This window comes from Gymnoscopelus braueri (assembly GCF_963280865.1).
Source record: "Gymnoscopelus braueri genome assembly, chromosome: 1".
Lineage (NCBI taxonomy): Eukaryota > Metazoa > Chordata > Actinopteri > Myctophiformes > Myctophidae > Gymnoscopelus > Gymnoscopelus braueri.
In genome coordinates this window covers 63,063,433-63,088,887 of record NC_137603.1, presented here as the reverse complement: position 1 = coordinate 63,088,887, position 25,455 = coordinate 63,063,433, and the positions used below count along the sequence as shown (strand labels likewise).

General features: G+C 42.9%; 2 protein-coding genes across 2 annotated transcripts in view; one reads left to right on the top strand and one right to left on the bottom strand.

Annotated features, from left to right (window-relative positions):
- LOC308089501 (uncharacterized protein) overlaps positions 1 to 25,455 on the bottom strand; it is a gene marked incomplete at both ends in the record, with an annotated part of 277,868 nt that overhangs the window by 102,276 nt on the left and 150,137 nt on the right. The gene's annotated exons all lie outside the window — the stretch shown is intronic.
- Positions 1 to 25,455, top strand: part of LOC308093110 (limbic system-associated membrane protein-like) — a gene marked incomplete at both ends in the record, with an annotated part of 111,365 nt that overhangs the window by 69,524 nt on the left and 16,386 nt on the right. Inside the window, 3 exons of the mRNA XM_080439330.1 lie at positions 3,914 to 4,058; positions 7,909 to 7,996; positions 21,363 to 21,488. Coding sequence (XP_080295456.1) covers positions 3,914 to 4,058; positions 7,909 to 7,996; positions 21,363 to 21,488 — 359 coding nt within the window. The remainder of the gene's footprint in view (positions 1 to 3,913; positions 4,059 to 7,908; positions 7,997 to 21,362; positions 21,489 to 25,455) is intronic.

Below are 25,455 nucleotides of genomic sequence, written 5' to 3'. Positions count from 1 at the left end.
GCTTAATGTCACGTTTAAAAGTATCAAACAGTATAAACTGGCGCTTCAAGGTCTCTGCTTTCCCCTCCGTTCAACCTGGCACAAACGGTTTGGTTCAACCTGGCTCCACGGTTTGGTTCAACCCCCCTGTTGTGTACCACACCCTGTATTAATAACCTCGGGGGGCGACACTGATTCCATTATCCCCCCCAATCAGACCCATTACAGTTCATGTGAATAGGACAAGTTCATATTTTATTCAAACATGTTACAAACATGTATATTTTACAAATATAATAACATGCACATGTCGAGTGGAATACTAATAATAATAATGTGCAATCGTCACAATTGGTCGCATTTCCCAAAGAGATGCTGCGTAGGGACTTACGTGCGGTCCTTACGAAGGGTCTGAGTGCAAACACTGCACGTAAGAGCTAGTCTCCACACAGGCTGCGCAGTACCTTATAGCAGGCACGTAAGAGCCGGGTTGTCCTCAAGCAATTTCAGGTCGTGCGTAGCCTACGCCAGCTGCGTAAGAGCCTCCTACACAGCTGGGACCCGGCCAAACCTACGCTCTACCCTCATTAGTAGCAGCTGGTTGTGCGTTACGTGCTATCTAACTTTCTTCGGGAAACACCACCGTCGTAGGTTCTCAAAGAGCACAGCGTTACGTGTCTGCCTAACTAGCTTCGGGAAACCGCAAGTAACGAATTAATTTAGAAAGGCCGAAAGACTTACGTAGCCGACGTAGTGCTGTCCTACGCAGCAGCATTATAGCTGTGTGACGTCACATTAGAACCATCACAGTCGCCCTTCTCTCTGCTCTTGATACACACAAAGAAACAAACACTCACACACGCATGCACACACACACTGAACTAAATTCTACTCCTAGATACTCCCAGCATAGATGCTCTCTCTCACTCATGTCAAGTGGAAAACCCGTCTTGATGCTTTCGTTGCAGCTTGGGCCAATTTCTATCGGTCACAGCTAGCAGGGAATTGACCGTGAGACATGTAGCATAATATCACTTTAAACTCCACAAAGTAGAAGTACTCTGTTACAAGTAAAAGGCCTGTGTTCAAAATGTTCTTGAGTAAAAGTACAAAAGTATTGGCATCAAAATATATTTGAAGTACCAAAAGTAAAAGTACTAAAATCTCGGATCTACAAGCTCACAATGCGTAACGATGCGACGCATTGTGAGCTTGTAGATCGGCTATTAACAAGAGCTTGTGACTAAATAATAACTACACTGGATCCATTGGAATTTTTTTTTTGAATAATATAAGGTGTCCACCCGACAGCATTGCCATGGTGATTTATGCATTCATTGGACTTATGTGGCAGTTTTCATAGAAATGGTTCTCAACGATACCTCTCCCTAGATCTAGTGGCAGTTCTCTCTCTCTCTCTCGAAGGACGTGTATTGTGGAGAAGTGTTTTGCCTGTGCATTCTCCTCTCTGGTGTATGATGTAAACTTCATGGTGTAATGGCTGCATAATGGCAGGGCAGACATGGGGCATAAATGTCATTACATCTTTAATACTCCTCTTCTCCATGGCTACCTCTGGCTCTACTCTGTCTCTGGGAAATACTATTTGAGCATAAAGCCATTGACAGATTCCCATTATCTGCAATTTCATGGATGATAAACCCATTTGAAATGGGAACCATCCCATAAATGTATGCATGCAGCTCCCCCAGTGAGCTAATTATTATTTTGTATTTACTTTCATGGAGCCCACGAGAACAATTCTATTTGGAAATGGAACCGGGCAGTGAATTGAGAGAGAGAGAAAGAGAGAGAGAGAGAGAGAGAGAGAGAGAGAGAGAGAGAGAGAGAGAGAGAGAGAGAGAGAGAGAGAGAGAGAGAGAGAGACGCAGAAAATGAAACTAGAGAATGAAAGAAAGAGATAAATTGAAAAAGACCATGAGAATGAAAAATTGAGAATTATTGAAATAGAGAAAATTATAGACTTTTCGTAAGTATAGTACAGTAGATGGGGTTTTTCTGCTTCATTTCATTTCCCTCATTCTACATAGGCCTATCCCATAAAGTAAAGTGTCCAGAGATTTGAACATGTATGTTTAGCAGCTACAGTAGCCTTAACCTTAAGCTTAATTAATTCAACGTGACCAGTTATACTACAAGCAGGGATTAAGCCATGCCTCTGCTTTTGATATCCTCTCTGGTCATTCATGTTTATGGCCGGTGCGGGCATGTTTTATCCCTGCTTCATGTCAGACTGGGCCTAATGAAAATGTACCACCCACGACCCACCACCAGAACACTGGCGTGTTTTGTTGTGTTTTATACGAACAACTTGTAGGTTCTTCAAATAAAGAGGAAGCTACTGCTGTACTTTAATTACAGACATCCAAACGAGATCACGTAGTCTCCAACACAGTCTCCAGTGACAGCAAAGGACAATTCTGACACGTGGCACGTTCTCTCTAGATTAGTCTGTTAGATATTGACTTTCTGGTGTGACAGATTGTGATGCCAGGACAATGCTCTCAGCTGTTCCTAACTTCCTAATGTGCACGTTTGCATCAAACGTTTCTAATGCTTCAAGACATGACAGCAACAGCATCACAGCTTCGGCTCCTTTGTGTGTTTAGACAGAGTTAATAATGAGTAGCTGTTGATTACACTGGTTGCTGCCACCATGGACACAATCACAGAGAGAAAGAGAGAGAGAGAGAGAGAGATGCAGAAAATGAGTTACTAGTTACTTTTGATTCGATTTTGGTTAATATTACAAAACATACATTAACCACTTCAGCCCTAAATACATTTTGTCCATTTTGTCCATTTCGTCCATTTGAAAATAGCAGATCTACAAGCTCACAATGTGTTTTTCTTTTACTGGTGTGATGTTTCTGTTTTTATGCAATTGCCTTCTAATCTGTAGCACTTTGAGATTTCCTGTAAATGTAAAGTGCGTTATAAATAAAATCCATTATTATTATTATTATTATTATTATTATATTATGATACTTTTACTTAAGTAAAACATTTGAGTGCTCCCCTCTCCCCCCATGGGGAGGGGGGCAGGGTGTTGTGTCTGGAACCACTTGTTAACACACCTGCTGCCTAGCAGAGCCAGTCTGTTTGTCACAGCAAGAACATTAACCAGTGTTTGAATTATGTATGCAGGTCAAGTGCTCCCATACATAACAATGTGTATGTTGCTTTGACTGTTGAATCTATCTGGCTTTTCCAGTTGTTTCAGCAAATTGTTGTTTAAAAGCCCTTGTCTTGCCTTAAACCCAGCTGAGTTTCATGTTGTCCGCCTACTCTTTGAGATCACTGATATAGTTATGATTTTCCCCGTTTGCCATCTCTCCACTGTTAAGTTAACTAATTCAGTGCCAAGTAAATAAATAAATAATTGCCAATAGTAGCAGCGATTTTTCATTTTTCTTACCTTTTCAAGTAGTCACAGAATATTTATCTTTGGTATGAAAAGTCAATCCGACCTGCTTTGCTATAAGCCGTTGAAAGTAGCATGTCTCGCCAAAAATGCAGGGGGGGGAAAAGGAACTCAAGATACAGCCATTTCCCCCAAAACGCTAAGCAGTAAGTGGATGGCTGAGCCTGAAATGGTGGCTCATAGGTTGCGGAACAGCGCCATCTAGTGGTAAACACTTAAAACACGGTTTGGATGTGTTACATGTCAATGGCACTCTGGGCCGTGGAAAAAAATGTCGTTTTACACGTAAATGGCACCGAATGAGTTTTAATGACATTATCAAAGTGACATTTCCTTTTTTCTTTTACGCCTTTCTCTTTGTCCTCTAATGATGAGAATAAAAGTGAGTGTTCCTCACTTCTCTGTTCTTGCTTTCTGTGTCCACAGGTGTTATGTGGATGACAAAGTGTTCCTCACCTCTCTGTTCTTGCTCTCTCTCTGTGTCCACAGGTGTTATGTGGATGACAAAGTGTCCAAGGTGGCCTGGCTCAATCGATCCAACATCATCTTCACTGGTCAGGACAAGTGGTCCCTGGACCCCCGAGTAGACCTGGTGACTAAAGGACAGCTGGAGTACAGTCTGCGCATACAGAAGGTACCGTAGTGTACTAGTGCAGTATCACATTATAGAGAACAATGTACATACAGAAGGTACAGAAGGTACAGCAATATGACCTTATAGAGAACAATGTAAAGTTGGTGCTACATCTTTAGACGTGTGTGTCTTCACTGTGTCATACACTTTCTGTGCCTTTGCTGTTGTAGACCTAAATGATCATTAGTGAGGATCATTAGTGAGGATTACTAAGGAACCCTGGCTAATACGCCAAATGTGCCTTAATACATTTTAATTGTCCTCTATAACTAAAATGAAAATGGAATTTATGAAATGCATGTGCAAAAAAAAACATTTAAAATATTGATTTGATGCTCATATTAACCTTAGGAAGTATTAAGTTGTTTTTTATTTGCACATGCATTCCATAAATTCCATAGGGCTAGACCACACATGGACAAATTACATCATCAACTTGAAACGGGCATTGCCCCTATTGAGTGAAAGATGAACTATTTCTAAAATAAACACAGTATTTAAAGGGTCTACACCATGAATTTCATTTTTTGGGGGGTTTTTAGTATTTTTTGGGCTCCACAGTGTCTCTTGTACCCCAAAAAATATTTTGTTTTAACATTCAGTCATTCATTCTCATTTCAGAGATTTTCAGAATGGGCGTGTCTGAACAGGCCATTTCAGAATGTGCAATGCAAGTGATGTCACTTGCATTGCCATTGCATTGATGCTGGCCAGACAGAATTGCTCAGTAGCCCCCCCCCTGCCCAAGAGGACGTTTTGGTATTGCAGCTGAAAGTGCTTTATAAGCCAGAGACAATTGACTTGGGATGAGTATATCTGAGTGATGATTTAGGCTCAAACCTTTTGAAAAAGGTTTGAGGGACATACACCATTTGATATTAAATATCAAATATTTTTTTTAAATTCATGGTGTAGATCCTTTAAAGGTAGGGTAAGTGATATTTTTTGGTTAAAACAAAAAGTATTTTGTTAAAAGGTTAAAGCACTATATTCTGATAGTAATCATTGCTATAGAGTGTTTGTTCTGTAACTGATTGAGTTCTCTATCCTGATTGGATCAAATTGGAAATTAAACTGCAACTGAAACGAAAATGCATTTTCTGTTTTATAAAGAGCTGGAGAGACAAGGAGACTCCTTTTACTGAATAAACACTCTATAGCAATGAGTACTATCAGAATATAGAGCTATTTAACACTTATTTTAACCAAAGAAAATCACTTACCCTACCTTTAAGGTGTTTTTAATTTTACATTTTAGTTATAGAGGACACTTATAATGTAGTAAGCAGGGCAGGAGTTTCACGGCAGCCACAACGGCCTCTCTTAGGCCGTGTGCCCCTCGAAAAAGACATGCCCTAAAGGCCACAGTGGCCTTGATGCCCGCGACTGCACTGCCCACGCTGATTTCACCGTTTCCCCTCTGCTCTGTCTTCCTGTCAATATGCTAGACACCAGTTGTCTAATTGAGATTCTAAACAACATCAAGTGAAACGCTGCACATTTAACCAGTGGTAGGTTTGATTTCTAGCCTATATTCCACTTTAAAATGCTGCGGATCAAGCAATGCTTTCGACAGAGAGAGAGAGAGAGAGAGAGAGAGAGAGAGAGAGAGAATTCCGTAGTACAGACCGATGTGCCCCGATGTTTTTCATCATCTTTAATTTACCCTGGCCTACACTACAGTTGGTAGAAAAAGTGAACTGCATTACAGCTGTCTGTCTCATTGATTGTGCAGTGGCAGTGCGTGTGTGCATCTAATCACAAAACCCGACACTTGATCAACAGCAAGGTATAGATTAATACATTTGACAAAATACGGCAAAATCCCAAAATTATGAGAGACTTGATATCCAGTAAGCAATATAAACTAGAAACACAATTCCTACGCAATTTCAAGTGCCTGCAGCTGGCTGGAGACTCAAAATAGTGTCACTACAATGTACCACCAATCGGCCTGAAACGTGCTCCTAACAGGTTTTTGGTGGTCAATTTTGGTGGGGCAAAAAAAAAAGCAGCAAAAAAATGATTACAAAATGAATAAAAAATAAACCGAAACCTATAAAAGGAAAATTAAAAAAAACGAAAAATTGATGGAAAATATTAGCATCTAAAAAAATGTTTAAAAAAAATCTAATATATATATTTTTATATATAAACAATTACTCAAATGGTTTCAAGTGCTTGTTTCACCCACTTCTGGTGGTCTGAGCCAAAAACGGAGTCCGATATATTTGTTCGCAGACCCCCACTTAGGAGGAGTAGGCGAAGTTTCGAAGCGTTTCGGATACTTTTTTTTTAACATGGGTTTCGATGGGACCGTACCTATGTTCCCCAGGTTCTATGTTCCCCGCTTTCCTAGGAGAGCGGGGAATATAGGACCTAACCTAAACCTAACCATAACCTTAGTGGGGGAACATAGGTCCGGGGAACATAGGTATGACCCCGGTTTCGATGGGGGCCAAAAAGGGGGCATGGTTACGTAGTTTTGCCTATTACGTCGCCTTGGTAATGCAAAACGGTAAGAAAAGCAATAGCCTGGTTGTCCCGGTCGTTCAGCACGTTTTGATGTATACATTGCCGGGGACGTGTAAACCGTGTGGGAGGAGTAGCATTTGGGGCACCGCGTGCGGCCAAAATGGGCGTGTTTTCGTATTTTTTGGCGAATAACGTCGCAATGGTAACGCGGAACGGCCAAAAACCTTCCGAGCACACTATTCCCGGCCAAACCGCACGTTTTGATGTATAGTTTGCCGGGGTAGTGTAAACCGTTCAGCAGTTACGGACGGACAAAGTTTTGCAAGGATATTAATAAGTATGGCGGAATACCATACATGTTTTGCGATTACATGGCAGGCACACTTAGTTAATCACGGCAAACAAATTTGTTTAGGCTATCACACAAAAGCAGAGAGAATCTGTGACCTCACCTCACAAACAATGGACAATAAAAAAATGATCCTCTAGCAAACAACATCCATGTTCTGTTCGTTTGTCAACAATGATCCAAATGGTAAGTTTATTTCAGCAGCTAGAATGTGTTTTTGGTGTGCAGCACAGTCCTCGTTTAAGTTAATTGCCTTCACCTGTTTTTCTGCTGTGCGCAGCAGGGCAGAACTCCGCCAGGCCAGGGTGACCTACCCAGCCCTGTGAAATTCATAGGCAGTAGGCAGTCATAGTAGCCAATTAGAATGAAATCTGCTAAAACTGACTCATATACTGATACAGAACCATATAGGCTATATATTGTCGCTGTTGGGTGGAAACCCTGTATGTTCCTTTTTTTATTATTTAAAAACAATTTAAAATGGTGAAAACAAATCTACAAGCTATGATTATTAATGAATAAGAGCTACTATATTTTAAATAGTGACAAATCAACTAAAGTCATTATTAGTGCAAGTTCAATCACATTTGATTTGAATGAAAATAACTTGTGGGGAAAATACATACAATTTCTAATCTGTGAATCTAATGTGATTCCTGTGACCCCTACTTCAGTCAGTGAAGTTCAGGGCTGAATATGACATATATCGAGACCAATATAACTTTGTACAAATATTGGTCATTTGCCAGTACATTATGTTGTGAAATAAACGGGTTATAATTCACAGATAGTTATACTATTCTTGTACTATATTAAAATACAATCATTAACCTTCAAGTTAAATTCATTATTTCTGTGGAACACCAATGGCCAAGTGGCCCCTAAAATGATGAAATTTCAGGCCTGGTAGTAAGGCATATTTGGCTTATTAGCCAGGGATCCTTTTGAGTCAAATAAGTTTGAACATGAGCGAAGTGCTCCTTTAAGGCACACTGATATAGTTCTCTCCTCTCTGTATTTCTATAGGTGAATGTAAATGATGAAGGCTCCTACACATGTACCATACAGACCAAACAGCATCCTAAGACCTCACAGGTCTACCTCATTGTACAAGGTAATGTCTACCTCTGATTCTCAACCTTTTTAATTTCAAGGACCCGTTTTATATGCAATAGGACCAGGATTTCATACAATTTTCTGCCTGAGATTAAAACATTGTTTTTCATCCCCATGCCAGCGTTTTTTACCTTAAATTGACTATCTTTGGAAAGCCGCGGAAGCCACGTTGTGTACACGGAAGTAAACAAAGAGTGTCTGGGGGGAGGGTCTCTTCTATCCACTGGAACAAAAAAAATGGGAAATCCAAGCTAGATGTCTTTCTACAAATCCTATTGTAGGAGTGGACGTTTTTGGGATGACGTCACATCCGTCCATTTCTTCAATCAGAGTCGAGGGATCATTCCTAAGTTGCGTCTATGGCAGGGAATGTGTTAATACTTTTCATCGGTTCAATGTTCATAAAACCCACATTCTCTGTGACACCTGGCCACATTGTGCATGTCAGGACATGTTTCAAACACAGCAAACATCCATCTGCTGCAGGCTTTTATGTCCGAAGACATTTTGGGCCCATCGTCTGTTGGTTGTCTAATGGCTCTCTAGTGTGCTAGTGTGCTAGTGTGTGTGTGTGTGTGTGTGTGTGTGTGTGTGTGTGTGTGTGTGTGTGTGTGTGTGTGTGTGTGTGTGTGTGTGTGTGTGTGTGTGTGTGTGTGTTTGGGTGTGTGAATGTGTGTGTGTGTGTGTGTGTGTGTGTGTGTGTGTGTGTGTGTGTGGGTGGTCGAGTCAGGATTTCAGAGGCAATTATGCGGGCTGCGGGTGAGCTGGTCAGCCGCTCTCAAAAAATATATATATATATATTTTGAACAACATGCTTGTTTATTTAGCCCATGACAATGTTGTGCAACTGTAGACATTTAAAGCGACTTTGGGTACTTAAAAGAGCGCTAAATAAATCTGAGCTATTATGATGATGATTATCTTTTTTTTCCCACCGCGGGTCGCGGGCGGGTTGTATTGAGCCATGAATTTATATATGGGTTTGCGTGGCGGGTTGAGGCGGGTTGGGTTCCGTGGCGGGGCGGGGCGGGTCATGAAAATACCCGACCCGCACATCACTAGAGCTTGTAGTTCTGCTATTTTCAAACATTTCAGTACTTTTACTTTTCGTACTTTAAGCACATTTTGAGAGAGAGAGAGAGAGAGAGAGAGAGAGAGAGAGAGAGAGAGAGAGAGAGAGAGAGAAAGAAAGAAAGAAAGAAAGAAAGAAAGAAAGAAAGAAAGAAAGAAAGAAAGAAAGAAAGAAAGAAAGAAGAATAGGGGTGGAACATGGAATAAGCATGCCAAACCGGGGGAGTGGAAGAGAAGAACAAAGAGACGTATGGGTGTGTGTGTGTGTGTGTGTGTGTGTGTGTGTGTGTGTGTGTGTGTGTGTGTGTGTGTGTGTGTGTGTGTGTGTATGTGTGTGTGTGCGTGTAGCGTGCAGCAGTAGCAACTGTAAGCTGATCGAGTGTTCAGTGTGCTGAGCTGTGGAGGTCTCTAGCTGAATGTGTCAGGTGCTGTCTCTACTCTGTCACACACACACACACACACACACACACACACACACACACACACACACACACACACACACACACACACAGCTGTTCGACACACTTTGTACTGCTGAGAGCAACGAGCTGGCTGAGGTGGATCTGGGTCTGGTACCTGATCTAACACTATGTTACAACACAGTGATCTCACTGGGACGCGATCATGTTTGTTGAAAAGGTTCCAAACACTGTACTCTACAGAACAGTGTTTGGAACTATTCTGTATAGTTCCAAAAAAAGACTATCGTTCCAAGCCCTGTAATGTTTGAAACTATTTGGAACTATACAGTAGTGTTTGGAAGTATACAGTAATGTTTGGAGCTATACAGTAATGCAAATGCACATTCATATATGTTGACATGTGCGTATATTGGTGAAAGTGTGTACATTTCACTGCATGTGTGCATGGGTGTGTGTGTGCATAACTGGTGGTATGTGGCGTCTTTATCCAGAGTGCTTTGCAATGTGCATTACATTCATTCACATTCACACACACTGACGACAGAGGAAACCATGCAAGGCACCGACTTGCTCATCAGGAGCAGTTAGGGCTTAAGTGCTCAAGGACACTTCGACACTAACCCAGGGGGAGCCGGGGATCGCACCAGGAACCTTCCGTTTACCAGAGTTGCGGCTCTTACCTCCCGAGCCACCGCCGCCTCTGTCCACAGTCTTATGAACACACACCTGTTCCCCTCCATGTGAGCAGAGCACCCAGATATTCCACAGAAGGCCGGTGGGATTGATGACTCTGTCTGCTGTGTGTGTGTGTGTGTGTGTGTGTGTGTGTGTGTGTGTGTGTGTGTGTGTGTGTGTGTGTGTGTGTGTGTGTGTGTGTGTGTGTGTGTGTGTGTGTGTGTGTGTGTGTGTGTGTGTGTGTGTGTGTGTGTGTGTGTGTGTGTGTGTGTGTGTGTGTGTGTGTGTCCGGGGCATGACGTTAAAGGTAGGGTAAGTGATTTTCTTTGGTTAAAATAAGTGTTAAATAGCTCTATATTCTGATACTACCCATTGCTATAGAGTGTTTGTTCAGTAAAAGGATAAGTTAAGTATAAGTTAAAGGATAAGTTTCATTTCAGATTTTATCCAATCAGGATAGAGAACTCAATCAGGATATAGATTAAACAAGTGAAATTGGAAGTCATGACACTAAGAAATGAGCAGGCAAAATTGGAACGGAACACTATAAAAATGAAGCGGCCATAGCTGAGTGGTTAGTGAGCCCGCCTAAGGAGCCAGAGGCTCTAGTTGCCCCAGGTTCGATTCCAGGCCAGGTCAGCATATGTGTCGATGAAATGAAATTTGTCCCTGAGCAAGACTCTTAACCCCTAATTGCTCACAGGTTCTCATTGGAAACAAAACCGCAAGGACTTTCATGAACGACCTGTTAAAAGGAATTATCCTTAAGCTTAAAAATTGGTATTTTCTTTTTTTTCCTTAACAACTACAGAGGGTGCTTTAACACCAAGCAGCAGTGCAAGACTAAGCAGTTTGTTTCCTCTGGTGATCCAGCCAAGGACATTGGCCCCGATTCATAACGAGGGTCGTAAATATGGGGTAAATAAAGTTCGTAAAGGAGGTCGTATTTTGGTAGTCACAAACGGACGTGCAATTCCCAAAGGGGTTCGTATATCCCAGAGACGTGCGTATGACCAGGTGTAGGAGCTGATTAATCTCGAAGTCTGCATCCAACAGCATCCAACTTTAACGTCACTTTACGGCACAGTGTTGCCATGTCCGCTTATTATAAGCGAATTTGCGCTTATTTTTCTGTAAAGTTGCTTGTAAATATTGGTAACAGTGGGGTGCGGTTTTTTGGGCTTGTTTCTAAAGTGTAGTTGGTTATTTGTGCTTGCTTCACAATTGTTCAATTGTTTTAACCGGTGGTTCTCAAATATTTTTATGTCATGGACCCCCAAGTTAATATGTAGGCTAATTTATCCCTATAAGCACCATCTGAAAATGTTTTGTGCCAGCTGGAGGCAGATTTGTGTTGTTATAATATTTAAAAAATCTTCCAAATATTCCACATTTCATTACAAGATTTTGCTAAATATAGCAGATCTACAAGCTCACAACGGTTTAATTAAAGTGCTTATAATGGCTTAAGTGCCAGTTGCTTCTTCTGGGCTTATTTTCATAGACCTGGTTGCTTATTTCTCTCACAAGATCTGGCAACACCGGTTACAGCTGTCGGCTGTATTGCCTTGACACTGACAGAGAACTTGAACATCATTCTGATCTGTCTGGAAGCGAGTCCCACTATTGCACGATGGATCAGCTGAACGTAATGTGTAATGTTTACAAGGTTTAACCCCGCCAGCAAATAATAGACTAATAACCTGGAAAGGATATAACATTGCTCACGTTTACCAGGTAAAAAGATGATGTTGAAATAAATCCAGGGCATACAAGTGGAACGCTGCTATCCGATTATGGACCAGAGCTTATTGATTACTTATTGATTAAATTAGTTAATTTTTGATTAATATATCACTGTCCTACGTCTGAATGGGGAATGGATCTTCTGGACACAGCTTTCATCACTATAGTTTCCTCATCAGATGGTAACATTTATTAGGCTGTTGTGTGTGGCGTTCATGTGATCAATATACAGTAGAGTAGCCTACAGTAGGCTATTAGCCTACCAATTAATACCGCGGCACGGACACTGGTGCGTCAGTCCCTCCGCAGTTTCATTAAGGCATGATAGCCTATTTTCATTATTACGTGACACTTTGGCTGAGATGGCCCGCTCACTGAGGACCTAATAATTCAGCTCTAAATGGAACTGATAGCCTAGAAAATAAATAAAAAGCGGTGGAATCTACATCATGTCTATATTATGCATAGGCTACAAGCAATACATCGTTTGACATTTACTTTAAATTTTTTATATATATGTGTTGACAAATGTCGGGCACATATACATTTTATTTGAGGTTTGCCACTGTTGTAATTGATTTTGGCATGAAGAATAAAGCATTCTAAAGACATACGCACATTTCAGCCCTGGTAAGACAGCCTCGGGGCTGACCTGAGAATGTGCGCACCTGACGCACAAAACACAGGCCAAAAAACTTTTATGAATCCGACTGCAGGTGTAGGATTTGTCCTAAATGCCGGTAGGTACAAAATATGGTCGTAAATCCCTTTATGAATCGGGGCCATTATACCCACGGACTGATACTTAGAGGGTTTCGAACAACTTGGGATGCCCAAAGACGAGGCAGAAAGGCTGGCAAAGTATTGTGCTGTCTCTGCTGCCATATATGGCGGAGCCACTGCTACTTGGAGTGCTGAGTGACATGCGAGTTGTATCATGAGGACATATATCCATGAGTTTGTGAATGTAACCTTAACTGCACGTAAAATACTGTACCTGTGTGTGGACATAAATAAATTGTTAAACTGTGTGTGTGTGTGTGTGTGTGTGTGCGTGTGTGTGTGTGTGTGTGTGTGTGTGTGTGTGTGTGTGTGTGTGTGTGTGTGTGTGTGTGTGTGTGTGTGTGTGTGTGTGTGTGTGTGTGTGTGTGCGCGCGTGCGTGTGCATGTGTGTGTGATGACTCCATCTGCTTTTCAGTTCCTTGAATGGAGCACATTGCCTGGCTGTCACTTTCACCACTCCCACTCTAACAGATTGCCTTGTTTGGGTCAAGGTGTGGCCTTGAAGCTGTAACAGGCAACGTGCACACATTTGTTCTCTCTGTCCCACACACACACACACACACACACACACACACACACACACACACACACACACACACACACACACACACACAACGCACCACCGAAAGCCTACAAGTGTGCTCCCATAACGTCACATAGACAGTGATGTAAAGTAACTAATTACATGTACTCAAGTACTGTACTTAAGTATAATCTTGAGGTATTTTTTACTTAACTGGAGTATTTCCAATTTTCAGTACTTTTACTTCTACTCCACTACATCTCAGAGGCAAATATTGTACTTTTACTCCACTGCAATTATCTGAAAACTTCCGTCACTAGTTACTTTGTAGATTTTGATAATTATTACAAAACCACTTCAGCCCTATACATTTTGGCCATTTGAAAATAGCCGGTCTACAAGCTCACAATGCGTCGCGATGTGACGCATTGTGAGCTTGTAGATCGGCTATTTTCAAAAGATTTTTAAGCATGTTATACGTTTGAAAACTACTTTTGTACATTTTGAATTCCGGACTTTTACTTGTAACAGACTATTTCTACATTGCAGTATTGATACCTATACTTGAGTAAAATAATGTAGCACTTTTTCCACCACTGCACATAGACATCCAAAAACGTGAAGTCGTACCCGATTGTGTACTTGCACGCAGAAACCCCCCCCCCCCCCCCCCAACACACACAGCGATCTCCTCTGCTAATGCTTTCAAATGAGCCTGTAGCATAATGATCTTCTTTACCCTGCTTAATGCCACTTCACCTCTTAAGGCCAGTAAACGCTCCACGTTGTTTTTGGCCCAAATAGGCCACGTGTGAAATCTCGTCTTGCAAGACTTCCGGAGATGCGCATCCGACATAAACACTACGGAGGGTTTCCTTCGATATAAACTTCAGATCTCACAAAAAAAAGGTATTAAAATAGGTAATCTAGCACACAGCCTGTACACTCTGGTTTTTAGCTGTGGTTGACTCGTTATGGAATTATGAATTTTGCTTATGTACCACTCGTCCTATAATATCATAACATCATAGAAAAGGTAAGAAAACCGTCGGGCGAAATTCCCCTTTAAACAAAATCCCCAAAACTGTTGGTTTTGCAAGACATATCGGACAGTCAACACCCAGGGCAGTCAACAACCAATTGCTGTTTCCATAATGATCATATTGTCACAGTCTCTCCGGGATATGGGATACAAACAGCAGATGAGAACATTAAAAAAAAAAAAAAAAAACTGAACATTGACGGTCGACACCAAGAACCTGAACTGTCTGAACTCTTCATCAGAGCTGAAGACAAGGCTTCAACAATCATATAATGTTCTATTTTCTCCATCCTCACACATACGGTACAGCCCACAGTGACCATCGATGTGACATTAACTATTTGACTGCCATGGACGCGTTAGTTAACACGTCGAATTCTGCAAAGGCTCACCCTGCCAACGACGAGTTTGGACGAGTTTTCGTTTTTTAATTGTCTTATAAAAGATCGCGCTGTTCTCTGTCACCCGAATGATCAGTTTCACTTTCCACTCACCCGGATCCGAAAATAAAGTCATCCGAAGAGTTCCGCCTCCGTCCACTTCCTGTTTATTGGTTTCCTGGAAACGGCTCTATCTTGAGTTGACTTTTGTCACCCTGTATTTTGCGAGACATCCTATTTTCAACATGGTCTAACAAAGGAAGGGACAGATCGGGTTAAATTTGCCTTTCTCTGCGCGACGAACAGTGTTCATCAACGATCTGACAATTGATAATAATGTTCTGTGGCCAGTTGGGGAGGTGGGAAAGACGTGCAGGAGGAAAGATTCAGAGTGCCTGCTACAAGGAAAGTTCAATCAGAAACACTCTCGTCTTAGTAGATAAAGAACCATTTATTGCCACAAATGGAATACAGTTAAGCTTGGCGTTAAAGCTCCGCTCTTGGGAGAATATTCACTGAATTTTGCAGCCTGCTAAGCATATATTCAGAGAATGCTTAAGCAAATCCCCATAGGGATACAATGTCAACAATAGCAGTACATTGACATATTAGTTAGAATTAGCAGATATACATGATACACAAGTATTTGAGCCTAAGCCAGACTCTAATCAAAAGGTGGAGGCTTTGCTCATGCGTGAGCTGTGATTGGATAATGAGTGTGTGACGTAATGACCACTGAGCTGTGAATGGGAAATAGAATGCTGATGTTCACATCAGCTGACTGACCGCTGGTTACAGCTTTGGCGTGCACGACTTCCGTGTCCTGCATGAACTAACGCTATGCTTCATTTACCTCGCGGGTGATTTTTTTTTCTCTGGTGGTCGGCCACAGATACTGTTGGTTTTTACACATGGTCCGACGATAGATCATTATGGATCTAAATGTTCTGTGACCAGTTGAAAAGGTTAAAAAACACGAAAACACTGGCAGTGGGTTAGTTTATTAATGTATTTACTCTGGCAGTGAATGTGTTAAGAACTTTAGATCTAAAAAAAAAAAAAAGAATAAAATACGCGATCTAGCACACGGCCTATAGAGCATCGCAGTTCCCGCCCCTTCCGGGTTCCAACGTTTGATTCTGTGATTATTTTTTTTTGAAAACGGCAAAACAAAGGGTATTTATTAAATATAGTATATCATATAATTAAATATAAAATAAAAAAAATCACAGAAAAAAACGTTTTGTGGTCATGATTCACCAGGACCCTGGATGGCTTGATTCTAGGCTTAAATTAATTGATATAAATATTTTTGGAAATGTCAATGGGAAAAATGCATTGAGTTTTTCCTTCCGGCACCAGGAAAAACCAGGAAGTGGGCGGGAACTGCGATGCTCTATACGCGAGGGTTTTTAGCTGCGGTTGATTCGTTATGGAATTATGATTTTTTTCTACTGTACCACTGGTCCTAGGATATCATAACATCATAGAAAAGGTAAGAAAACCGTCGGGACACATTCCCCTTTAAGTTGAGTTCAACTCAGCTCTTCCGGTCTGAACAAAGCTTAAGGGGTTGACCACAGAAAGCGTTTTATTTCTTCTTCTTGTATTTACTTTTTAGCAACAGAGCGCTTTGGATATCATGTCCAGAGTGCTACACATGTACTTTCACTTCTACTCCACTGCATCTCAGAGGCAAATATTGTACTTTTACTCCACTACAATTATTTGAAAACTTTAGTTAGTTAGTACAAAAAAACATACATTAACCACTTACATGACTACCTCCTCCTCCATCGCTCATATCTGGAAGCACATCTTCATTTTGGCTCCGGTCATTCTCTGGATATACTGTAGCTTCATTTAAATGCTGTTTGGCAAGATTGTGGCTCTTGTCACTTGGTATTAGAGAGATGGCTTATTCTGTGTGTGTGTGTGTGTGTGTGTGTGTGTGTGTGTGTGTGTGTGTGTGTGTGTGTGTGTGTGTGTGCGTGCGTGCGTGCGTGCGTGCGTGCGTGCGTGCGTGCGTGCGTGTGTGTGGATCTACATGTGTCAATAGAAGAGCAGGGAGACTAAAGTGCCTGACCACCTACGCGGAGGTTGTGGGTTCGAATCCACCGTAGTGCATCTGGCGTCTATACGAACACAATTGGCCCGTGTTCGGGGGAGGGAAGCATGTAATGCTATGGGCTGGGAGGCGGCACCTGTCAGCAGGGAGTTCTGGGCGAGAGGAGTTGGACGAAGGCTCTACGTCCTCTTGATGGGGCGCCAAATAATTGGCTTCCCAAAAGTAAAATAACCAAATGGGCTAATTAATTACAGTGAATTTAACTGAGTGCCAGTTAGGCTACACAAAAGGTCAGCTTTCCCCCAATGTCTGCAGAATTATGATATAAAGTCCTAATTTATGGGAGATAAAAAAAATAGGTTGCACAGGTTTTTCTATTTGTTTTATTTGTATATATTAGTGTCGAGGGAACCCTGGGCCAACTAGACCCAAAAAGGTTTGCTAGCTCCTCTCCGGTTACCGGATTTTTAACCTTACTCCAACTTATCGCTTTATCTAGAATGGATAAACTCTGTCTCTTGAGTTCAACCTAGAGTTCAAACTAGACTGCATTGCTCAGAACTCAGGCACAAATCTAAAATTAGATTTAAAAACACTCAGTGATCGGAAACCAATACTATTGCCTAGGCGTCTTTCACCAGCAACTACGGGACACAACTGCTGCTGTATCTGCGTGTGCTTCAACATCAACTGTAACGGACCTAATTTCACTCTTGGCTCTGTGTTACAGTATCACCAAGCGGCTAGTGCCAAGTGATCTCTCGTGAGCAGCGCTCTGTATCCTGCTTGTATAGGAAATAAATGAGAGCCACTCGTTGAGAAATGGCACCAACCACCTTACTCAGTAATAAACAACAGATAGATATCTCCACTGGGGAAATATCGTGAGAATGAAACCTAAGGCCGTGGACAGGGCCTGTCCCAACCTGCATCAGTTAGAGAGGAACTCTCAAACACAGGTTGGCTCCTATCTTAACGTAGTAATTAGTGTTACCAATCTTACCACAGAAATACAGGAAAAGGACAAAAACCCGGATATCTTTCTCGGCTAATGAGGCAGTCGTCACACAAAAATGAAGTTCAATAAAAAGGATTTATTAAGAAGAGAGTTACAAATATAGGGAGTAAAGTATTGGTGAGAGAAAAGGCCACCGAGGTGGCTGTTAGCTGTATATGAAAACAGATGTCTCTAAATGCAAAAGTCTAGGAAGAGTCTCGCCCAACCCAGGGCGGCAGGGTTATAGAAAGAGCAGTCCGTCGCGTCATATTACAAGACATGTAGTTGCACCTCCCACCCACCAAAGTCAACTCCCATCCCTCAGAGCACGTACACATGTTCCCACAGTGACGCATCATAGCTGCAGCCGGTGCGTGACCTTGAGCGTCTAGTATCTTATTAGCTTTTACCTAGACAGTGCATGAGAAACGTTTCTAGCAGAAAACACATTTATAGCTGAGTCATATTGTGCTAGCATTTCTCTGAAGGGCTAATAACTGGGCCCTTGTCTCCTTTGAGCGGGATGGTGTCGACCCTGTGGGTCTCTGTAGTATCCTAGATCAGGACTCGGTGCGTATGGGTGGGGGTGCGGCATCGCACCCCACTGGACTGGCTTTTTCCCCTGTAGAAGGAAGATGGCCCAGCAGCACGGGGCTTCTTCTTCTCCCTTGTCTTCTTGTTGTGAGATGAGGAGGAAGTGGAAGGTTTAGGGGCCACTTTGCGATCGAGGCGCTCGCTCTCAACAATTAGGTTTCTATTTTCCCATATTCATCATATTCCATTCTCACTGATCATTATTTATTTATTTATTGCTCTCCTTCTGCATATACAATGTCTTATACTTCACGCCCACCTACAGTTTATATAGATATAGTGATATTATATAGACCCCCTCATGCTCACTGATTGATTACAACTGAATGGATGAATATAGCTTTAAAACAGAACGTGTCAACATGTCTTAATCCAGCTGAACAGGAAAAGAGTTCTACTGTCTCTGTCTCTCTCTCTCTCTCTCTCTCTCTCTCTCTCTCTCTCTCTCTCTGTGTCTGTGCATATAATGATGCAATGAGAATTATACTCAAAAGGCCTAGATGGTGCAGTGCAAGTGAAATGTTTGTGGCTGCAAGAGTCAATACTCTCCAAGCTATTCTTAGGAATCTAATGCACAGATTGATGTGCCGTTTGGATGAGTCTGAGAATAGCATCATTGTCAACATAAATGACCCTGTGAAGAGTTGCACCAGATACTCCTCTAGTCTTAGGAGAAATTGGCCCAATTTATTGTGTAAAGGACAGTTTTTTTTAAATTCATGTTCATTGTTGTTGTTGTATATATTTGTATGTATCTATGGACCTTGAGTCTGCAATAAAGACATTCATTCATTCATTCATAGCAGAGACAGCACAATACTTTGCCAGCCTTTTTGGGCCTTCTAAGTTGTTGAAGCCCTCTAACAACTACACACACACACACGATTAGTCCTTTTAGTTTAGTTTCCTTTCATCCTTTCTCTCTAGATTCAGAGATTAAAGAATGGTATTGTAACTCTGAGTCAGAGTTGGAGTCCAATATGGATTTCACAGCTTTGTGAAAGCAATGTGTTTCAGCCCAGGTCCCAATGCAAACACAGTGGCCCTCATTTATCAACGCAGCGTATAAACCGGCTTATATTTTTCCATATATTCGGCCGTACACCAACGTCCAAGTCACATTTATCAACGAATCCTACACAGCTGATCCGAGCCTACATTTGGTCCCAGGCTTGATAAATGTCACGGCTGAAACCTAGCGTCATTTAAATAACACGCCCTTAAATATTCTCAAAACGCCCCGATTTTACGACATGAAGAAGGACCAGAATACGACCTAAGACATCAAAAGCCAATGAGAAAGAGTTTCCCCCGCCTGCCTCGCCACACACGCACACGCACACGCCCCCTCTCTCTCTCTCTCTCTCTCTCTCTCTCTCTCACACACACACACACACACACACACACACACACACACGCCCGCCCAGCTGTGTTTTTCATGTATTGTAATACGTACCGTAGCGGTACAATCTTTGTCACGTAGGCTTGTAGTCTACATGAATGACATATTATGATACCAATCACATCGCCATGAATGGAATACGTTTGTATATTAATTTATGTAACCCATACCGAGCAGTGCACAAGCAGTCATGTAGATATTCCCCGTGAGACTCGGACGGGCGACAGTGGTTTCGGTCCGCCACGTTAATAAGAGATTGGAGCGTCGGGTTTATATCCTTAACCCAGCCAGGTTGTAGCCTTCAAAACTCTCTATGACATAACTCCATAACATAGGACAAGCTACTGTAAGTTTGTACACCTCACTGTCCATGAAAAGATCGTCGGCAGTCCCGACCGCGGGACTCCCGAGTCCCGACGCAAAGGCGCTTGTATATGCGACCCGTTTTTGAGCTTGCAGATCTGCTATTTTAAAATAGCCAATGCAACTGAATGACTGTTAAAGCAGTTTGTTTAAATTACTTTATAAAATGTTATATTTTCACAGGGATTATTTATTAGTGTGTATATATACATTTAGGAGTGGATTATGTGTCCAGATGCCTGTCAGACATCAGACAATGCTGCTCCGCAGGTCTAGAATGGAATAAACGGGCGCAGCCAACGTCAACAACTGGTCTCGACCAGACGTAAGATCTCAGCGTATGGTAGGATGAAGCCCACGTCAGGATATATTGATAAATGCCGAAAGGTGCGGTGATCTCGCCCTACGCCCATTATTTGGGCTGCACCGCGTTGATAAATGAGGGCCATTAAGTGCTCATTTGGGTCTCAGCCTAAAAAAGGCAAAAACAATTGCATAGATTTTTTCTTCTTTTTTTTTTTTGCGTCTACTGTAGATTGTCATGGTTAGTTTAACCCTAAATGCCCTAAATGCAGCCCTAACAGAGTTGCCAAGCAAATAGCATCTCAGTGCTCCAGTGCTATTTGCACTTATTTTAAATGGTAATATCATCTATACATTTGGCTCCAGCTCAGCCCTATTCTATGCAAATGATTGATGATATTGAAAAGAAAGTCCAATTCACAAATATTCACACACAGCTAGAATGAAAAGGATTAGTGCCACACTGCATCAACCCCAGCTGTCTAACAGACAGTGGTGGGAAAAGTACTCATATTTCTTACTTAAGTTAAAGTATCAATACTGCAATATAGAAATACTCTGTTAGAAGTAAAAGTCCGGAATTCAAAATGTACCTGGGTAAAAGTACAAAAGTATTGGCATCATAATGTACTTAAAGTACCAAAAGTAAAAGTACTCATTAGGAGGAATGTTCCATTTCAAGTTTTCAAATGTATAAAAATCATTTGAAAATAGCAGATCCACAAGCTCACAATGCGTCGCATCGCAACGCATTGTGAGCTTGTAGATCGGCTATTTTCAAATGGCCAAAATGTATATAGGGCTGAAGTGGTTAATGTATGTTTTGTAATAATAATCACAATCTGCAAAGTAACTAGTAACTAAAGTTTTCAAATAATTGTAGTGGAGTAAAAGTATAATATTTACCTCAAACTTCATGCTGTATATTACCCACTTATACCCAGGTTCATCCTGCCCCCGATATGACACATCTTTTTGTCTCCTCATCTCTCCAGTTCCAGCCAACATCTACAAAGTGTCAGAAGACATCAATGTGAACGAGGGCAGTAACGTGACACTCAGCTGTCTGGCCAGTGGTAGACCAGATCCTGCCATCACCTGGAGACTACTCAACCCCTCAGGTAAGGGAAAAGGGTTACTTTCCCAAGGTCATGGGTCGCCTATGGGGTCACCGTTTGGCTCCCAGAGAAGCAGAGAAGCAGCGGGTCACGTGATAGCAAAAAAAAACAAAAAACAGCCTGTTCACTTCCTTGTTATTCGATGTGGAAGAAGCTTTTTCTCTGTTTCTGTTGCTTTTTGGCGAAAACAGCCTTCAACTGCCCACAACTATGGAACGGATGATCGCCGCGGCTCGCTTTTTCCCTCCCGATTCTACGAGACTACGAGAAATATTCTATTATTTTTCAAAGGTTACTGAAAACACTCGAAAATCGCTGGCAGTGGCGTAGCAAATTATGTTTTATTCCTGGCAGTCAAAGAGTTAACAAAAAATAGCATTTACTAAATAAATGTTTTGCATCGTGGTGAAGTGATGCCAATGAATAATGCATGAGCCATATTATGCAAATGACATCATCCAGTTGCCAGCTGAAGTTGCTGGTTTGTGATTCAGAGCATCCCCCCTGTTGTGTTAGGTAATTATATAGTTGAGGGATGAGTTCTGCTACGACGAGGTATAGTACTGTAGCTTTATTAACAGGTAGGAATCTCCAGGGAATGTTTGCCACACCGGCTCTCATAGGAATGTCATTCATTCAATAGCACGTTACATCCGTACACGCCACTTCCAGTGTCCCGGGCGATACCAACTCAAGGGGTGTCTAGGCTAAACCATTAACAGTGTATCTAATAGATTACACCACATCTCCCCTTTTAAGTAAACAATAACTCTTTTCAATAGTTTCTCCTAAATCACATAATACTTCCTGTTAGCACAAAATACTTTAACAATGCCTACTGTACATAAGCATAATATGAACACCATATGAACATTCACACCGTGGCTTCAATAAGTAAGCAAATAACCAAAGAACATAAACAGGTGCATCAAATACAATCACAAAATACAGTTTGTTGACTATAATCCTTCTTTCTTTTCTTTTTTTCACAAGTCCAGTCTTTGGGGTTTCACTATTGCTCTCCCAGACCTTGTTCTGGGTATACTGGACTGTGGGCTGGCCCTGGGTGTTGGGACCTTTGGGGCTGACACAGGAGTGGGCACAGCTGCGTGCGCTGGAGAATTCTCCAGTGTAGTGCTGCTGTTTTCGGGCCCACCCATTGGAATCAGGTGGTGGTGGTTTCGCCGTACAGTTCCATGAGGCACATCGACCATGTAGGATCGTGGTGTCGTGTGTGCGCCAACCACAGTCCCTGTGACCTTTGCGTCAGTCACCCACACCTCTTGTCCAGGCGTAAGATTGCTGAGAACATGCGCCCGGTGGCGCTTGTCGAAGCGTTTCTGTTCCTCCAGTCTCATCTCCTTTTCCTTCGAGCTGAAGCCCGCGCTGTGAGGGTGAGACGGGTTCAGCAGTGCTGGGAGGGTAGGGACAGTAGTCCTGAGTCTGCGACCCATCAGCAGTTCCGCCGGGCTGAAGCCGTTCTGGAGTGGAGTTGACCGCTATGCCAGCAAGGCACGGTAGGGATCCTCCGCTTTTGTGAGGAGGTTTTTAACAGTCTGAACTGCGCGCTCAGCCTCGCCGTTGCTTTGTGGGAACCTGGGACTGCTGGTGACATGTTTGAATCCATAGTCCGCAGCGAAGGTCGCGAAGCTACCTGCAGCAAACTGCGGGCCGTTGTCCGTCACCAAAATCTCAGCGACCCCGTGACGGGCAAACATAGACTTGAGATGGTCAGTGATATCAGCAGACTTTGTGAGGGAAAGGTTTGCTACTTCAACATATCGGGAATAGTAATCGACCACCAGCAGGTACATTTTCCCTTTTAAAGTGAACAAGTCTGCCCCTAGCCTCTGCCAGGGTCTCTCTGGAAGTTCAGTGGGGATGAGTGGTTCGGTGTGGTTTGTGCGCTCCTTAATGCACGGTCTACAGTTCCGGACAAGCTCATTAAGTTGCTGGCTTAGGCCAGGCCACCACACGCTTTGTCTAGCGCGCTCCCGGCACTTCACCACTCCCTGGTGCCCCTCATGTAGCCTAGCTAGGATGTCGTTTCTCATGGCTGACGGAATGACTAGTCTCGTCCCTTTTAACAGGAGACCATCGTGGACAGTGAGAAAGGCACGTTCTGCCCAATACAGCTTCAGCAGACCATTACAGGAACTGTTCTCTTTCCAGCCATCTTGACACATATTCATGACAGCAGAGCACACACTGTCGGCCCTGAGATTCTCTCCCAGAGTGTCCATGTAGGTGGCGCTTACTGGAAGATTGTCCATGATGCTGTCTACATAGATATTTGTGCTCTCCATGAGCTCATTGTCCGCACGCGTCGCTTCGGCGTGCAACGGCGCACGCGACAGAGTGTCGGCTGTCCACAGGTTCTTTCCTGCAACGTGAGACATTGTGTATGAGTACCCCATGAGCCTCATCCTGAAGCGCTGTATGCGTGGGGGTAGGGTGTCCAAGGCTTGGGCCCCCAGGAGACTCAGCAGTGGCTTGTGATCGGTCTCTAATTCAAAGTGCTGTCCTATGAGAAAGTCTCTGAAACGTTCACATGCCCATGTGAGTGCAAGGGCCTCCTTTTCAACCTGTGCGTACCTCTGTTCGACAGTCGTGAGAGAACGCGACGCATAGGCTACAGGCCTCCATACATCACTCCATTTCTGCAGAAGCACTGCTCCCAACCCAAAGGAAGACGCATCCGCCGACACTTTGGTCTCCTTGTTCGGGTCGTACAGCGCCAGCACAGGTGTGGATGAGAGCTCCTGTTTCAATCTATTAAAAGCTCTGACCTGGTCAGCCCCCCAGAACCAGCAATTTTTCTTAGAAAGCAGGTCCCTGAGAGCTTTGTCCTTCTCTGCTAGCTGCGGCACAAACTTTCCTAGCTGGTTCACCATGCCTAGCTCACTGACATTTGTTGGCTCAGCCATGTCTCTGACCGCTGACGTTTTGGCTTGGTCTGACCTCACACCCTTGTCCGAGATAATGTGGCCAAGGAACTTCACTTCCCGTTTGGAGATGTCACATTTCTCAACATTGAGTGTCATACCAGCGCTCACCATCTTTTGCAAAACAGCATGAAGCCGAGAGTCATGTTCTTCTTGTGTGGACCCCCATATCAGCAGGTCATCCATATGACACACAACTCCTTCTAGGCCTTCGGTGACCTGTGTGACCATCTTGTTCTGGAAATGTTCAGGTGCAGAGGCTATTCCGAACGGTAGACGGTTGAAGTAGAACCTCCCGAAAGGCGTAATAAAGGTAGTCAGCTTTGCTGTCTCCTCAGCCAACGGAATTTGCCAGAACCCCATGTTGGCGTCGAGCTTGCTAAAGATTTCGGCGCCAGCTAGTGAGCCCAGGGTCTGCTCAACCGATGGGAGAATGTACTTTTCTCTGCGCACTGACTCATTTAGCTTGGTAAGGTCAACACATATACGTGGATCAGCATTCTTTTTAGGCACCACCACCATGCCTGAGCACCAATCTGTGGGCTCTTCCACTCTGCTGATGACCCCTAACTTCTCCATGCGCTCTAGCTCTTTTTTGACTTTGGGCATTAAAGGAAGAGGTATCCGTCGTGGAGTCTTAAGCGAATATGGCACTGCATCCGGCTGTAGCTTAATGGTGTAAGGCTGCTCTATCATGCCTAGACCGCTGCACAGCTTTGGATAGCTGTCTCTCAGGTTTTGCATGTTAATGCTGTCCAGGCGAGCTACTAAGCCCAACTTTACACTGGCTTATTACAAATTAACAAATTAACAGTCCATGGGTATTTTCCTGCTGTCACTGACCCTAGAAATAGGCTATCATCCTCAGAGTCTTCCTCAACCTCGTTGACTGTTTTTGATGACAGGCACACACGTTGGTAGTGTCCTTTCTTTCCACAGTCACGACATGTGACCTCATTTGCAGGGCACTGGCTTGGAGGGTGTGATGGGCTTTTTCCACATTTGCGGCACTGTTTAAATTTGTC